The 16889-nt window shown below is 48.8% G+C and overlaps 4 protein-coding genes across 5 annotated transcripts; 1 reads left to right on the top strand and 3 right to left on the bottom strand.

Annotated features, from left to right (window-relative positions):
- Positions 1 to 225: 225 nt before the first annotated feature.
- LOC109779389 (dehydration-responsive element-binding protein 1F) lies at positions 226 to 1465 on the bottom strand. Its single transcript, XM_020338002.4, has one exon. It carries the CDS (start codon positions 996 to 998, stop codon positions 462 to 464), a length of 537 nt encoding a protein of 178 aa, XP_020193591.1. The 5' UTR covers positions 999 to 1465; the 3' UTR covers positions 226 to 461.
- A 1842-nt stretch (positions 1466 to 3307) lies between these two features.
- Positions 3308 to 5998, top strand: LOC109779409 (pentatricopeptide repeat-containing protein At5g66520). The gene is made up of 3 exons (XM_020338026.4): positions 3308 to 5138; positions 5311 to 5456; positions 5594 to 5998. The coding sequence occupies exon 1, from the start codon at positions 3405 to 3407 to the stop codon at positions 5121 to 5123; it is 1719 nt and encodes a 572-aa protein (XP_020193615.3). The 5' UTR covers positions 3308 to 3404; the 3' UTR covers positions 5124 to 5138; positions 5311 to 5456; positions 5594 to 5998.
- Positions 5835 to 8936, bottom strand: LOC109779410 (protein-ribulosamine 3-kinase, chloroplastic). Of its 2 annotated transcripts, none has more exons than XM_020338028.3 (9): positions 8692 to 8936; positions 8195 to 8348; positions 7989 to 8079; positions 7542 to 7616; positions 7347 to 7435; positions 7061 to 7179; positions 6768 to 6908; positions 6479 to 6555; positions 5835 to 6216 (listed from the first exon to the last, which is right to left on the bottom strand). In XM_020338028.3, the coding sequence occupies exons 1-9, from the start codon at positions 8816 to 8818 to the stop codon at positions 6070 to 6072; spliced, it is 1020 nt and encodes a 339-aa protein (XP_020193617.1). In that variant the 5' UTR covers positions 8819 to 8936; the 3' UTR covers positions 5835 to 6069. The 2 variants fall into 2 exon arrangements, with proteins under 2 accessions (XP_020193617.1, XP_020193616.1); XM_020338027.4 differs by having other exon boundaries at positions 7503 to 7616.
- A 7085-nt stretch (positions 8937 to 16021) lies between these two features.
- LOC141022041 (uncharacterized) lies at positions 16022 to 16636 on the bottom strand. The gene has a single exon (XM_073497920.1). It carries the CDS (start codon positions 16634 to 16636, stop codon positions 16022 to 16024), a length of 615 nt encoding a protein of 204 aa, XP_073354021.1.
- Positions 16637 to 16889: the final 253 nt, after the last annotated feature.

A 16889-nucleotide genomic window follows, 5' to 3' on the forward strand; every position in this document is an offset into this window, starting at 1 on the left:
TTTCTCAGATCGGATCGAGTCCTACCACCCACTTGCCACTTCCTCTTAGGCGATAAGAGTGGATGGTGCGTCGACAAGTGAAGCTTTGCAGAAGTTGGTGTTCTTCGGAGATGTCCGACGTCGGTTGAGACGCGGTGTTGAGTTTCGATTAGGATAAGCCCTTTGTGTTGTAGCTTGCCTTGCGGTGTTGTGTTGTGCTATGCTCGTTGTCCGCAGCGAGTGTAGTTTCTTATAACTCAAATTCAGCCTTCTATAAAGCTATGGTACGCCAAGGCGTACTCTCAAAAAAAAAACATTTTATCTTGGACTGGACGAATGACCAATATGACGAGATCAACATGCCACGTATCCATAAGGGGAACCGCAAAGTTCGCACAGCTCTGCACTCGTGTGTATGTCTGCCCGTTCAAGTTTCGTACTAGTGCAAGTGCAACACACCAGCTACACAGGAGAAGAGAATCTCAAGAGTGTTCCCACAGGCTCATGCCGCCATCGTGGTCGTCGTCCACCGCCGTCGCCGCGCCCAGCCTCGGCGGGCTCATCATCAGCCCCTCCGCCATGCTCGCCAGCAGCCGCGGCATCTCGAAGACGTCGTCCTCGTCCACGACGCGGCCCTGTTCACCCGCGCCGCAGCTCCCGGACCCGGGGCCGCCGGCATCGACAACCATCGCCGCGGCCGCGGCCGCGGCCGCCCGTATGTCGTCAGGCGCGCACGACGCCGGCGCGGGCCGCGACAGCGCCTCGCCGGGGAAGTTGAGCGCAGGGCCGGCGGCCCGGGCGCCCCGCAGCGCCAATGCGGCGACGTCGTAGGCGGCGGCGGCCATCTCGGGCGTCCGGTACGTGCCCAGCCAGATCCTGCTGGCCTTGCCCGGCTCCCGGATCTCCGACACCCACTTGCCGCCCCTGAACCGGATGCCCCGGTACACCGGGTGCCTCGTGTCCGCCCGCGCCCGCCTCCCCGTCAGCGCCACGCCCGCCTCCTCCCGCTCCTCCTCCATCCGCACTTGTCATGATGCTACTGGGATCACGGCGAGGGTTTAAAAGCACAGGGGAGGCCGGTGCCAATGGCGGTGAGAAACTGGAAAGAATTTCTGGGACGCGTCTCTCCGGGTTGCTTCCTTGGCTAGGGATTAGCTTAGCTGGGGAGCACGAGAGAGCCAAAAGTTCAGATGATCTTTCTTGGCGGGTGGTCGAATGGCGAGCCGCCACGTCGGGGCCGTCCTAGGTTGTTAAGAATGTCATTAGTGCGTCGCCTTTACAGGTCTGTTGAGAATAGCCGGTGAGCACACGTGTTGATCTGTCAGTGTCACTCCGGTTGACTGGGGATAGTTTACTGGGTCAGAGGATCACTGTCAGGTTGACTCGTTCTACCGGATCCCCGACCGACGACAGTACCATGCATGATCATAATCCACCACAGGGAAGATGAAAGGGATTTTTTTTTGCGGACACTGTCGATGTATTCATCTTTAATCATGACGGTACAACGAACACCAGAAATAATAAAAATTACATCCAGATTCATTAACCACCTAGCGACGACTACAAGCACTGAAGCGAGCCGAAGGCGCGCCGTCGTCATCGCCCCTCCCTCATCGGAGCCGGGCACAACTTGTTATAGTAGACAGTCGGGAAGTCGTCGTGCTAAGGTCCCACATGACCAACACCCCAGAATAGCAACCGCCGCCGGAAGAGAATTTTAGATCGGAAGGATCCAACCTGAAGACACATGAACAAAGACGAATAAAGACCGGATCCACCAAAAACAACCACCGACGAAATCTCATGAGATCCGCCGGAGACACATCTCCACACGCCCTCCGACGATGGTAGACACACCATTGGGACGGGGGCTAGACGGGGAGAACCTTATTCCATCTTCAAGAAGCTGCCGCCGTCTCGTCTTCTTGAGCAGGACACGAACCCTAGCAAAACTTGAGGAAGCACCTGAAAACAGAGCCCTCCCTCCGACAAGGGCCGGGATCCACCGTGCACCCATCGCCCTAAGGCCACAGGAGACGTGGAAGATCGATGGCGCCGCCGACGGGAGGCAGAAAACCCTAGCCGCCTTTTCTTGGAGGAGGGACAAAAGGGAAGATGAAAGGGATGAAGGGGGAGAGAGATACACATACTGTTTTTATGCTCGGTTGCTATTCCCGAGGCAACTGAGATAAAAAGTGCTCACTCCATCCCGAATTACTCGTCGCGGAAATGGATGTATCTAGACGTAATACATCATTTCCGCGACAAGTAATTCGTCCGAATTACTTGTCGCGAAAATGATGTATTTACTTGTCGCTGACAAGTAATTCGGGACGGAGGGAGTATGTTTCAATTAATTTCGCCCGAGAGAAACCTATTCTTCGGCTACCACGCTTTGTTCAGTTCAAGATTTCTTTTCTGTCGGGTTCGGTTCATTTCCTAACCACTATTGTTTGTCCAATCACTCAAATCAATCTTTGATTTTTTTCTTCCGCTGACGGTAAATTGAGAGGAGATGGGATCCAGAAAAGAAGAGATTTCTTTATCTGCTTTCATTGGGGCTCTCCCTTCATCTAAGCTTTCGAGAATCATTGTTTTGCTTTTCTTTCGGGAATATTCCATGTCATGACTTTACCTTTAATCATTCAAGTTGGATAAAAGATAGGAATAGAGATTTGATTCTTGATCCAATCGATACTCTTCTCGAGTTGAGGGGTGGCCAGAACACAAGGCATCTCTAAGATCGAGCCAAGGATGTTGGACCGGCCGCGGCGTCGCCTCTAGAGGTGAGGAAGAGGGTTCGTTGGTGCGGATGAAGAGGAGGGGGGATTTTTGACCTCCCAGAGATTAGACAACGCCCGAGCTTGAGGCAAGCGTCATCCCCGTATCGGGCAGGGCTTGTTAGGACCTAGTCGGAGACAGAAACAACATGACTCATCTCCTTGCCCGAAACAAGCATTGCCCCGCCGCTGCTGGGCGGCTTTTGTCAACGGTGCCCTCTGGTGGCGTCGAGGGGAGGGGAGGGGAGGAGGGAGCTGGTGGCCGTTCTGGTCACCTTGCGCTACCGGAGTCACCAAAGATGACACGGGGCAGCTCGACCTTTCAATTGATATACAATGTTGTAGGAAAGTTGCAAAGAATATTTACAACAATATCACATAAAACATATAAAAGTATTCCCTCCGTCTGAAAATAAGTGTCTTAATTTAGTATAAAATTATACTAAGGTTAAGTTACTTATTTTGGGACCGAGGGTAAACGTGCATTGCTTCGTTTTCAGAAATCAGGCCGTGTTAAAAAAAAGGAATTCAGGCTGTGTTCTGACAGTAGACATGGCTACGCCTGCAGCATCCGCAAGCAGCTGATGGAGCGGTACCCACATCATTGCATCAGCCGTCCCCGGAGGTCCACCTCCGCCGCCGATGCCGCCGCCGACCACCGCAGGCACACTCCCGAACAGGGCTCTCCACGCCCGCCTCCTCCGCTCCGGCGCGCTCGACGCCGACCCCTCAGCCGCCGCCCCGCTCGCCGCGTCGGCCGCCAACTCCTCCCTCCCCTACGCGCTCTCCCTCCTCCGAGCCCACCCTTCCACCTTCTCCTACAACACCACCATCCGCTCCCTCGCGCACGGCCCCCGCCCCCACCTCGCCGTCGCTCTCTACCGCTCCATGCTTCTCTGCCCCCTCTCCAACCCCAACAACTACACCTATCCGCCGCTCCTCGCCGCCTGCGCCCGCCTCCTCCCCGCGAGCTCACCAACCGCGGCAGCCGCGCCGGGCACCGCCGTCCACGCCTCGCTCTTCCGCCGCGGCCTCGACTCCCGCGACCGCTTCATCGGCGCGTCACTCCTCTCCTTCTACGCTGCCGCCGGGGACCTGCCCGCCGCACGCCAGGTGTTCGACGCAAGTCCCCCCGGCCAAAGGGACCTGCCTCTCTGGAACTCGCTCCTCCACGCCCACCTCTCCCAGGGCTTCTACACCCACGTGCTGCGCCTCTCGCGCCAGATGCCCGCCGCCGACGAGGTCACGCTGCTCGCCCTCGTCTCCGCCTGCGCGCATCTCGGCGCGCTCGACACCGGCCGCTGGGCACATGCTTCCTATGCAAGGACCCGCCGGAGCACCACGAGGAATCTGGGCACCGCTCTGCTCAACATGTACATGAGGTGCGGAGATGTCGAGAGCGCGTGGTCCGTGTTCCGCGAGACGCTTGACAAGGATGTCCGGACGTGGAGTGTCATGATCGCCGGACTGGCCATCAACGGGCTCCCCAGGGATGCGCTGGCCTTGTTCGCCGAGATGAAGAACACAGGGGTGGACCCAGATTCCATCACCATGACCGCGGTGCTGAGCGCCTGCGCCCATGCTGGCATGGTGGATGAGGGCAAGAAGTTCCTGGACTGTATGCCTGTCGAATATCGTGTACAGCCCACCATAGAGCATTATGGCTGCGTCGTTGATCTGCTTGGTCGAGCAGGGCAGCTGGAGGAGGCATTGGCTCTCATCAAGACTGTCCCGTTCAAGGCCGATGTTGTGCTATGGGGTGCTCTCTTGGTCGCCTGTAGGGTTCACAAGAATGTCGACATGGGGGAGATGGCTGCCATGGAGATACTCAAGTTGGATCCTCATCATGCCGGAGCATGTGTGTTCTTATCTAATGTCTATGCTGATGCTGGGAAATGGGACCTTGTGCAAGGGGTAAGGAGCTCAATGAAAGAACATAAGATATACAAGCCTCCAGGATCCAGCATTGTTGAGCTAAATGGTGTGGTCTACGAGTTCTTGTCCGGGGACCGTTCACACCCTCAGTCTGATCGAATATATGCAATGCTTGATGAGATTTGCAAGACCTTAAGCCTCAAGGGGCACAAGCCTTTAACTAAAGAAGTTACCTTTGACGTTGATGAGGAGGACAAAGAAGTTTGCATCTCGCAGCACAGCGAGAAACTCGCGCTTGCCTTGGGACTCATAAGCACGACAAGAGGGGCTGTCATCCGCATAGTGAAGAACCTGAGAATCTGCGAGGATTGTCACTCTGTCATGAAGATAGTCTCAGAGGTCTACGATCGGGTCATAGTTGTCAGGGATCGAAACCGATTCCACCACTTCAAGAACGGCTCCTGTTCCTGCTTGGACTATTGGTAGGACAAAATCTGAATGGTAAGGTTCTCTAGGAAATATGCAATCAATTCATTGCCTTTTTGTATTAGGAATTACTACTTTCATACAACCAGTGGATGGAACTATATAAACATAGAAGTAACCTTCGTCCTATTCACGACCATAAGATCCCTTGGTTGAATTAAGTCTTTTTTTCACGAATGAAATGTAGAGTGGCATGATCATGTACTTCAAGAAAAGTGTCTCAGCTGGCCATGCAGTGCTTGCTTGTTCACATGATTTATACGTCACTGCGGACTAATTGACCAAGATGCTGGCTAAGATTATGATCCCACTGGCGCAAACTGTTCACCTAACGTAAGTCTTCAACTCTTCCTCTCATCATATACCCCTTCTCTTTACTTGATTCTGGAGTTCAAGAGAAAAGAAGCTCTGATGTGGATGAGTTTTTTCACAAAAAACATGATTCTCTTCCTTGTTTGCTGCTGTAACAGAAGATTCCTTCACAAGAGTATGCATATTTCACTTCTGTCCTCATTACAGTCTGAGGGCCTGTTGGGGAAGGCTCCAGCTCCCAACTCCACGGTCGAAGCGTGTGGAGCTGCCCTGAACACTCTACCTCCGCGGAGCTGAAACTATGGAATCCGTGGAGCTGAATCTATGGAATGGCTGCGTCTGCAGCCACAGGAAAGATGAAAGGGGAGGGAGGGATGCACTATTTTTGTGTCATACCCATTTGTGCGCCAGAAACACAGTGAGATGGATTATTACTGATATGTATTTACAGATGTAACCATATAAGGAAGTTTTAGTTGATAATGATTTTACAACAGAATGTAAAGATTTCACTGTGATCCACAACATATCAAGGGGTACACATAGAACATGCCATTTATACATGCATTGCTTCGTTAGCAGAATTCACTGAGAAGCAGAGGTTGGAAAATCCTTGTTCTCAGAGAAGACGAGGCTACGCCTTCAGCATCCGCAGGTAGTCGTCGATTATGGACATAGCCGAGGAGCGGTACCCAGAGCCGAAAAGGTTGTAGTGATTCAGGTAGTGGTATAGGAGATACAGGTCCCTCCTCTTCTCAAAGCCTGGCTGCTTCGGCATCACCTGAATAACAGTTCCGTATGTTACATTTAACTTTTCCATCAGGACAGTAAATTGAGAGGCCCATCCGGCACAAGATGTAACTTAAATAGGAAGAGAGAAAGACAAGCGGTCAAGCACTCAGCGGGATGTATTGGAAAATATACAGATGAACTCAACAAGTACAGCCGGAGGTGAGGGACTTCGTTTTATGGTAGTGATACACAAATTGTACTATCTCATTTTATTACTAAACATGTAGTGGAACAAAATGAGCATCGGATACCTCGAAATAGGAGCTGTAGAAATCCCCTCCGAATCCAGCACACCATGACATCCCAAACTCTGCTTCATTATGTCCATCTGCAGTTAAAGAACAATCAGTGACATTTCTTCAGCGATTATCTATGAGTTCTAACAAAACTGTGCAAGAAATTCAGTGATTCCAAACAAATTAATAACCACTTAGTGTTTGCCTTGATCGACACTTTCCTTATAAAAATGAATCAACATATTGCATATATAATGATTGTGATTCTGGAAATTAGGGCAACAAAATAGTGATTTTTACATACAGTAGCATGCCGGATCCAGTATTACAGGATCTCCATTAGCATCAGCGCTTATATTTCCACTCCATAAATCTCCATGAAGCAGGCATGGCTCAATAACAGCACCGTCAAACAATAGATGCATTTTTTCAATCAATCGCTGACCTGCACAAGAGGAACTTATATGAAAAAGTTATGAACTATTACAAACTTGCGATCAAGAGAAAAATGACTAGCACTCAGTTAATAATGTGTCCATCAGAAGAAATGGGAACATAATGGTCAAGTTCCAGATTCTCCTCCTTTCTCCTATGTACCCTTTTCATATATGGCTGAATCTCCGAACCGCTGCGATATCAACTTCAACTGGTATCCCAGTCTATGCTTCGAGTAAAACTCAATCCAGTCAGCAGTCCAAGTGTTAATTTGCGGAGTGCTACATCAGGAAAATTGGTGGATTAAAAAGAACAGTATTTCAAAGCAAACATGAGTTGCAAGCCACACGACTGGAGGTGGACTTCAAAGTCAAATGTCACTGAGACTTCCATCTACTCGTGATAAAAGGGATAAGTTCAGTTTCAGAATACCGAGTGCTTAATTTACCTTCCAATAGTATTTTCAACATAGAAGCCATAGCCCTTGTCAGATTTTGCAGATTTATGCATTTCAGCAAGCTTTCTCCCTAGAGCTGACTGAAAATAAGCTGTTTGTTAACATGAATAATTTAAATATAACCTTGCATCAAAAGGTACAAGTTACCTTTTTCTTTGAACGAAAGGGGTTTCGGGACAAGGTTACCTGGTCACCCCTAGAACGACCAAACTGAATAAACTCCATGATGATAAAAGAACCACCAGTTGGTAACGAGCCAACCTGAAATAAAAGGGGTACAGAGTAAGAAATACAGTGAAGAAGAAAATGCGGTTGTAGGCAGGTGCCAGGTAGTGAAAATAAAGATAGTTCACAATATCTCTCTGCTAAGATGCTAACTATTAGTTCTAGATTCCCGCAACAAGAAAATACTATTAGTTGCTAGATAAAAAACAACCAACGACCTTCAGATGAATATAACTGAAACAAGAATATGTATACCAATCAAATATCAGAATAAGTGTCGAGTTCTGGGATGTATGGTGTAGTGCAGTTTCAGTCATGAACATTAGTTATGATTTTCTTGTACTGTTTTATGCATCACGCCACTTATACATGTTCTTGCATCTGAGTCATTAATCACTACACACTCACCTTGTATGGCAAAGGAACACGGATTGACTTGGTGTCATACATTGCCTTCAAGCCCAGAGCCTCCCCTTCAAACATGGCTGGACCGATGCGCCTGGCATACAAGAATATGTTTCCATTCCATTGTTGCCACCAACATGACTACTTGAACTAGTCCATGACATGTTGACTGGTGAGTTAGTTTCGAACATAAATTTGTATTAGCACACCTGTTGGTCTTCACAAAAAAGGAGCCAGCATCGGTGTCGTAGCGCTGGGCGGCGTTGATGCAGCCACCCCCAATGGAGCTGGTCCCTGTGATCTGGGTGGCCTTCCCCTCGGTGAGGATCCACTCCTTGATCGGGTCGTCGCTCATCGCAGCCACTGCCCAATTGCACGAGACAGGATCAGAATGACACATAAAACATACAGTAGCATCCAGAGCCACAGCCATGGCAATGCCATGAATTGGGCGTGGAAATTGAAGCTGGTGCCCTCATGAGGCCATAATCACAACTATTGCAGGCCATGGCTGCCACATCACCTCAAACCCTATCCAAATTTCTACGGCCAACATTTCACATCAGTTTACCCTCGCTGGGCTGCCCAAGGCCATCGACACAGCCAGGAGCACGGCGAAACTAAGCTTCGGCACTGGTCGTACGGCGGCGAGGTGAAAAAGGGTTGCAGGATTGAGTTTTGAGAGGAGTGGAGGAGGACTTGTTACCGACGGATAGCCTGGATGCTGCTCTGCGGGGGCGGGCGGAGCGGCGAGGCGGGGGGCGGCGACGGAGGATGGAGGAGGCGGAGGTGGAGGGCGAAGAGGCGGAGAGCAGCGCCACGCTCGCTGCCATCGCAAGCGCTCGCCTTCTTCTCCGAGCACGGACGGACGCCCGGCGAAATCCTATTGGCTGCCGCCCGCCGTTGCTATCGCCGTGGCTACTGTTGGACTGGAGTGACGAAACGGGTGCTGCCCAGGGCCTGATGGGCCTAGTGTCGACAAGCGGATGGGTCACAAGTCCCCGAGAATTATGGGCTTTTCTCAGATTTGAGGCCTGATGTGCTATTTTCTCTTCTTTGAGCTCTGCGTCGCTCTGTTGTGTTTTTTTTTGCGAGGACACTATGTGGTGTTTAACTCTTTACTGGTTTAGCCCTAAAAAAAACTGTTTACTGTTTACTCTTTGCACGCGGCTTCCTGCACGGATCGCCCACGCCGAGATCTAATACCTGCATGCTCTGGCATCCGTCTCCTCTTCCTCCGTCGCAGCAGCGCTGCAGATTAATGATTTATCAAGATTAAACCAACTTTGTTGTTATAATCAAAATGTAAGGAACTTAAATACAAAATACGCTGGATCAACTTTGTTTAACTGTTTCGACGTTAGTGCTATCTTAGTGTTGTCACGTTGGATAATTTTTGAATGGGTTGTCATATATGATGATTGCTGAGATGGAAGAGAAAGAAGAAAAATATGAGTCTTGCATTCTCTTAGATGTCTTCTTTTGTTTGCACATTTTCTAGTTTTAGTTTTGATCGCCAATAATTCAGGATCTCATACTATGAATTGCAAGAGATATATAACGTTTATATAGTCTAGCCACGAAGATGAAGGTACGTGGGAAATGTTTACAAGGTATACGGGTACGAGGCCCCTTTCACTGTGCGCAGGCAAGTCGGATAATCTGACTTGTGATAATCTGGCTTGTATTCGACCTGATGTCTGACATGGTCCAGAGATCTCAGAGAAGTCAGACATGAAGTTGGACTATCTGACATGTCAGACAAAAAGTTAGACATATTTGCCAGAAACATCCGACTTGGTCTAGAAAGGTTTTACAAGTAAGACATTCGTTCCGGTCCCAAGGCGGCTTGTCTAACTTTGTAGTTTGCAATGTTGAGCTCTTTGATGGTGCTTCTCACTTCCTTCTCAAGTCGTTTTCTTCTCCACCTTGGCTTGGCCTTCGTTCCTCACTTCCCCATGCTCGACTCCATCACACTTAATATACATAGATTCTGGCTTGACAAAGAGAAATGAATTAAGTGACATTGCGTTTGATTGCACATGCTCTTGTCCTTGTCAATGGTCCACTTGGAGCTTGAGGGTTCGATGATGGGTTAATGATGATATCTATGGGATGTTCCGCATCATCCCCCTCCCCCCTATGAGAGATCCGTTCTCAGATCGAGAACCTCATCACCACGAAGAGCGTCAAGGCCAACAAACTTCTTGGCAAGTATACCGCATGTCTTGTCATGGGCACCACCTTGTGATTCTTTCAAAATGAGCAAACACAATGAACATGTGGAAACACAAAGGGGGTTAGCGGGAACACAATATCCACCATGCATGTGCTGATTCACCCAACAAATGCCAGCATCATGCTTAGCATAATATGTGACAAAGAAAGGTTTCACGGCATAGGAGTATATGAAGTGGTCACAATGAAAGGAATTAGACTCATGGTCAAGAAGCAATTTCACTTTATGAGGAAAAAACATGCATTCGTGTGAAATCATCAATGCATTTGTGATATAGGACTGTGTCGCCGAAGTAAAGAACGATGAAGTTGCATTGCTAAGGTGATGCATGCTTAAGCACACGTGTCATCAAGTGCAAGAGAGTATTACATGCAATAGACAATCCAAAGTGCAAGACAATCCATTCATATTATTATTTTTGCTGTTTTGAGCTTTTTTGTCATGCGAAAAGCAAGCCAACGATAAATAAAAATAACCAAGCAAAGCAAATAAGGAATAAGAAAAAAGAATCAAGTGCCATCATAATCTATTTCTTAATTGAAACGTTGATGCATGGTATATGCCTGAGATTATTAACCTTGACCTGTTGACCACCGGGCACAAAATGCCGCCACCACGTACCCATGATGATGGATGGCTCGATGTTGCTAGGGTGGCACGCACTCACACGTCGGTCCCACGTACTCTCATCCCGCACGCCAGAACGCTAAATCAGCCCCTCAAAAAAAAAAGAACGCTAAATCAGGAATCTGAACTAACCAGGAATCAGGAATCTGAAATATCTTGGCGTTCTCTTCAGCAGCGAGCTAGTAGCAGACATAACTGCCCCTTGATTAACACCGGCAGTGTCTACCAAGAGGAGCAGACCCGCCTAGGGATTTCGCCGTATTTAGTGTTCCGCAACTCCGCCGGCGAGTCCGGTCCGAGGTTGCGGAGCGAGAGCGAGCGTCGTAGACGAAGTAGTCGAAGTATGCGAAAGTAAAATGATACAGAGAGATGGAGGAGACCAGCTTTATTAATCAATGATCAGGTGTTACAATGATGGCTCCTCGTTGCTTTATATAGGGGTAGGTGGTCAAGGGATAAGTACCCACTTAATAAAAGAGGGGAAACGGGAGGGGCCGGCCCGTGCGTTTTGCACGCGGCCGCCGCCACCCCTCCGGGTTGACCCGGTTTCCCAACACTCCCCCTTGGGTAATTATCTGTATATCCATGCCTCAAAACTCTGAAAAACCCAGTGGGAAAAAATGTGGAGAAAGAGCACACAGTATATGTTGTTGTATTGCACGAATTGCCTCGTCAAAAACCTCGTGTGAGAAACATCAGGAAAACTCACTCAAGGGAAAAAGAGTACAATCCACTCAACCATCAAGTTGAGTACTCGATCATCAGGATTGAGATTTTAGCGACGAGTTTGTGAAGTTTCTCCCCCTGAACCTTGCATCTCTCTAAGTCTCATCATACCGATCCCACGCACACACCTCTCTAAGGTTGATGCCGGTAATGATTTAGTGAACATATCAGCAAGATTGTCACAGGACTTAGTATGCAAAACTCTCACCTCGTTCAACTGTTGCAGCTCATGTGCATAGAAGAACTTGGGACTAATATGCTTTGTGAGGTTACTCTTCACATAACCCATCTGGACTTGTGCAACACAAGTAGCATTATCTTCATAGATAATGGTAGGGGTTTGTACGGTGTTCAGCCCACATGTCTGCTGAATGTGGCCGATCATCCGCCGAAGCGATACACACTCTTTTGACGCTTCGAATAGTGCCATGATTTCCGAGTGGTTCGTGGAAGTCGACACAAGTGTTTGCTTGGACGATTTCCAGAAAAACGCAGTTCCACCACAAAGGAAAACATAGCCAGTCTGGGATTTGCAATCATGCGTGTCCGACAGGTACCCAGCATCGGCATAGCCTATAATAGATAGGTCTTGATTCCTCTTATAAAATAGACCAAGATCTTTGGTCCCTTGCAGGTAACGGAAGACGTCCTTGACACCTTTCCAATGTCTTTTGGTAGGTTCAGAACTGTACCGAGCAAGCAAACTGACGGCGAACGCAATGTCTGGCCGTGTACAATTTGCGAGGTACATGAGTGCTCCAACTGCACTCAGGTAAGGAACCTCTGGTCCCAGAGTTTCCTCCCCCTCTTCCTTTGGCCTGAACGGGTCCTTGTCTGGCTGTAAAGATCTTCCGACCATCGGGGTCTTAGAAGGATATGCCTTATCAAATCCAAATCTTTCCAACACCTTCTGGGTGTAGGCCGACTGGTGCACTAGAATCCCATCAGGGGAATGTTCAAGTTGCAGACCCAGACAGAACTTGGTTTTACCCAAATCCTTCATCTCGAATTCCGACATCAGGTAGGAACTCGCTTCCTCAATATTCTCAGGTGTACCGATTATGTTTAAATCGTCCACGTACACCGAGATTATACAGAATCCATCTTGGGATCGCCGTATAAAAACACATGGGCAATCTTTATTGCTCGTGTAGCCCTTCTCATGAAGGAAATCACTTAAGCGAGTGTACCACATTCTACCGGACTGTCTGAGTCCGTACAGTGCCTTTTGAAGTTGAACACTGTATAGACCCCTATTTGCTCTATCATGGTTCGGAACAGGGATACCTTCTGGAACCTTCATGTATATGTTCGAATCCAAGTTACCATATAGGTAAGCAGTGACAACATCCATTAGTTTCATTTTCAAGCCCATGTTTACTGCCATCGAGATCAAGTATCTAAAGGTAACTCCATCCATGACTGGGGAATAAGTCTCCTCAAAATCGACACCTGGTCGTTGAGTGAACCCTTGAGCAACGAGCCTTGCTTTGTACCGTACTACCTTATTATTTTCATCTCTCTTTCGAACAAAAACCCACCTATGGCCAACAGGGCGAATGTGGGGAGGAGTTCGACAAACTGGTCCGAACACCTTCCTTTTGTTGAGAGATAATAATTCGGCAGTAATTGCCTGCTGCCAATCTTTCCAATCCGACCTTTTCTTGCAATCAGCGATCGTGTTAGGCTCAGGGTCAAGATCTATGATTGAGGCAATTTTCGTAGCAAAGTTGATGTCGACAATCACCGTTGCTCGGTTCAGGGACTCCCCCGTATAAATATAATTTATGGCCATTTCGTCATGGAGCGCATCAGGCGCAAACACTTGCTCTACCAAATTTCCCACTATGGGGGCAAGGTCCTTTAGATTTCCCGCGCCGATGTGTGCGCTCACATCTCCGCTAGGTGTTTCCCCTATGGGAAAGTTTAAGTCCGGAATTTCGTGCACTGAATTTTCCGTACTTGTGCCAGGTCTCGACTGGCTCCCCGTTTCAATTTGGGGTACTTTGGTGACAGGCTGTGATAAATCTCTCTTATCCTTTTTCGTCGGGCGTCCCCGAGTACTTGGGATTTGAGAAGCCGGATTTCTCGTCCTTTTAGGCCTTTGGACGGGAGCGGGCATACCATCATTTTTCTTCGGTATTTCAACCCTTTCCGGTGCATTGCGCGCGTGCACATGCGATTTTGTCACATTCTTTAAGTCACTAAAGTGGTCGGGCAGTTGATTTGCTAAAGACTGCAAATCTATTATCTTTTGGACTTCTCTCTCAGTCTCAGCAGTGCGCGGGTCATGAGCGTGGATCCCCGTGGCTTGCCACGTGATTTCTCGACTTTTAGCATCAAGGGGTTGATTCTCTCCCCCTAAAGTCGGGAAAAGATCCTCGTCAAAAATGCAATCAGCAAAACGAGCCGTGTGACAGTCTCCTGTCATGGGGTCCAGATACCTGATTATGGACACAGTCTCATAACCAACGTATATCCCCGACTTACGGAGCGGGCCCATCGCCGATCGCTGAGGGGGTGGTATTGGTACATATACCTGGCAACCGAACCTACGAAGGTGGGAAATTTTCGGTGCCGACCCTTGCGCAAGTTGAACAGGAGAGTGGATGTTGTAGGCCGACGGTCGAAAGTTGATGAGATTAGCCGCGTGTAACACCGCGTGGCCCCAACATGTAGTTGGTAAATTACAACCCTGAAGGAGCGGTCGGGCAATGAATTTAATTCTTTTAATCAATGCCTCGGCAAGTCCATTTTGTGTATGAACGTGTGGTACCGAGTGCTCAACTTTGATTCCCATTGCCATGCAATAATCATCGAACGCTTTTGAAGTAAATTCTCCGGCGTTGTCCATTCGAATAGACTTTATACGATAATCCGGGAAATTATTCCGCATTTGGATGATCTGTGAGATCAATTTTGCAAAGGCATGGTTCCTTGTTGACAGCAGGCAAACATTGGACCATTTAGAGGAAGCATCAATGAGCACCATGAAGTACCGAAACGGCCCCGTGAGGGGCTGAATTGGACCGCATATGTCCCCTTGGATACGTTCCAAGAACACGGGGATTTCATCCCTCACCTTGAGGGGTGATGGCCTAATGACTAACTTCCCCTTAGCGCATGCGGAGCACACGAAATCATCAGGATTCGGGAAGTTCTTCACATTAACATTATGGCCATGCGAGTTGTTAATTATATTTCTCATCATCCTAAGTCCGGGGTGGCCTAACCTATCGTGCCAGAGGCAGAAGAGTTCAGAGCTTCTAAAGACGGTCTTGAGGGTAGTGTACACGGGCGGTGCTACTATCTTAGTGTAGTATAGCCCTGTGTCAAACGAAGGAAGCCTTTCGATAACATGTTTACCACCTGCATCCCGCTTTGTGATGAGTAGGCATTCCTTGCCGTTTTCATCATCGGTCTCAACATGGAAACCATTAGCGCGGATGTCTCTAAAGCTCAATAGAGTACGAGTCGACTCCGGGTATAACAACGCATCATTAATGAGCAAAGTTGTTCCCATGGGGAGTATAATAGTGGCTCGTCCGGAGCCAACTATGTGAGAACCGCAGCCGGCGATTGTCATAATACTTCCCGGAGATTTTTTAATGGACTCAAAGTACTTAGTTTCTCGTAAAATGGTATGAGTGGTGGCGCTATCGGCAAGGCACGTTTCCTCCATTCGGGCGCCACACGCGTTCTAAAATATGACATCTAATTAATGTAATGAGGAAGAAAATACATTAAAAATAAATGCACACATCTCAGAACATAACATGCTATCATGTATAAATAATGGAATAAATGAATAAATGTCATCCAATCGCCAAAGTAAAGAATAAGTTTATGCTCTCATAGAGCTTACAACCAAATCGAATTTATTCAATTTTATTGTATCAAAGCACGGAATCGTGATAACCAAAGAGGTATGCTAAGTGGACTCGGTGAAGAAGCCATTCACTTCCGCCGCAATCTCCATACTAGTGAGCTGATCCTCCTCAGAAATTATCTTGGAGGCAGCATCAATGTCTAGTGGCGGCGCCGCCGAGGCGGCCATGTGGTCAACCTCCATGGCGACGTGGGCCTCGGTAGAGACCGCCAAAGCTGCCGCGATGGGCACCACGGGGGTCGCCTCTATAGGAGCAGCAGGGGGAGTAGCAATCATCACGGGTGCCGCCATGGGCGCCGGTGGAGCTCCCTCCTGAACCAAGGCGAGGTGCGTCTCACGCGCCTTCCGAGCCTTATATGCAGCAACGACCTCCTGTGGTGCGCGGCACTGGCGGGAGAAATGCTCCACCGAGCCACAACGGAAGCAGTCCTGAGGCCTTTGCCCTCCCTTGCCCGGCTTGTTCTGCTTAGCCGGGGCGGGGGGGGGGGTGAGGGCCCTTCTTCTTGCCCTTCCGGCCCCTCTTCTTCTGTTGAGGCTTGCGGACTTTGAGAGTGTTCACCTCCTGGCGAGAACTCCCCCAAGTGGTTGCGCAACAAAGTTCTTTTTGAGAACCTCGTCTTGCGCCTCCGCCACCTGGAGGACGTCAATCAACTCTGAATACCTCGTGTAGTTCCCCTGGCGGTAGTTCCGTGAGGACTGGACCGCGTCGGGGTGGAAAGTGGAGAGGGTTTTCTCAATCTTCTGGGAGTCGGTAATCTCAGTACCACACAACCGAAGAGTCGTACAAATCCGGTGCAGAGCCGAATTGTACTCCCCAACCGTCTTGAAGTCCGCAAACCTCAGACGGATCCACTCTGCCTCTGCACGTGGCTTCACAGTGTACTTCAGCCGCTCAAACCGCTGCTTAAGAGCGGTCCAAAGGCCAGAAGCACTGCGCTCAGCCATATACTCATCTTTCGGAGTAGGTGACAGGTGATGACGGAGAAAATGCAGAGCCTGCGCATTCTCAGTCTCGAACTTGGGATCAGTGACGGCCAGCTGGGCCCCCTTACCGATCGCCCTCAGGAGGGTTTTGCCCTGGAGAAAGATCTCGCAGTCCGAGGACCATGACAGGTAGTTCAGCCCTGTCTGGGCCAACTCAGGAAACTCCTTGTGGACAATTCCGGCCATCTGCGATTTATGCAAAAATCATGAGATTACAGCAGGTAATCTTTTGCACAAAGCGATGTTGATAAACTTATTCAATAAAATAACGTTCCAATATTTAAAACATGCTATTATATGACTTACTAAATGATTAAGAGTGCTAAACAATTAATCTACAGCAGTAAAAGCATACAATAATATCATGTTACAAAAAATAGCATGTTAAGCGCATCTAGTATGTGAAAAATAGCCAAAAAATTGAATTCCCGAAGTATTT

This window comes from Aegilops tauschii, chromosome 4 (assembly GCF_002575655.3).
Source record: "Aegilops tauschii subsp. strangulata cultivar AL8/78 chromosome 4, Aet v6.0, whole genome shotgun sequence".
NCBI lineage: Eukaryota > Viridiplantae > Streptophyta > Magnoliopsida > Poales > Poaceae > Aegilops > Aegilops tauschii.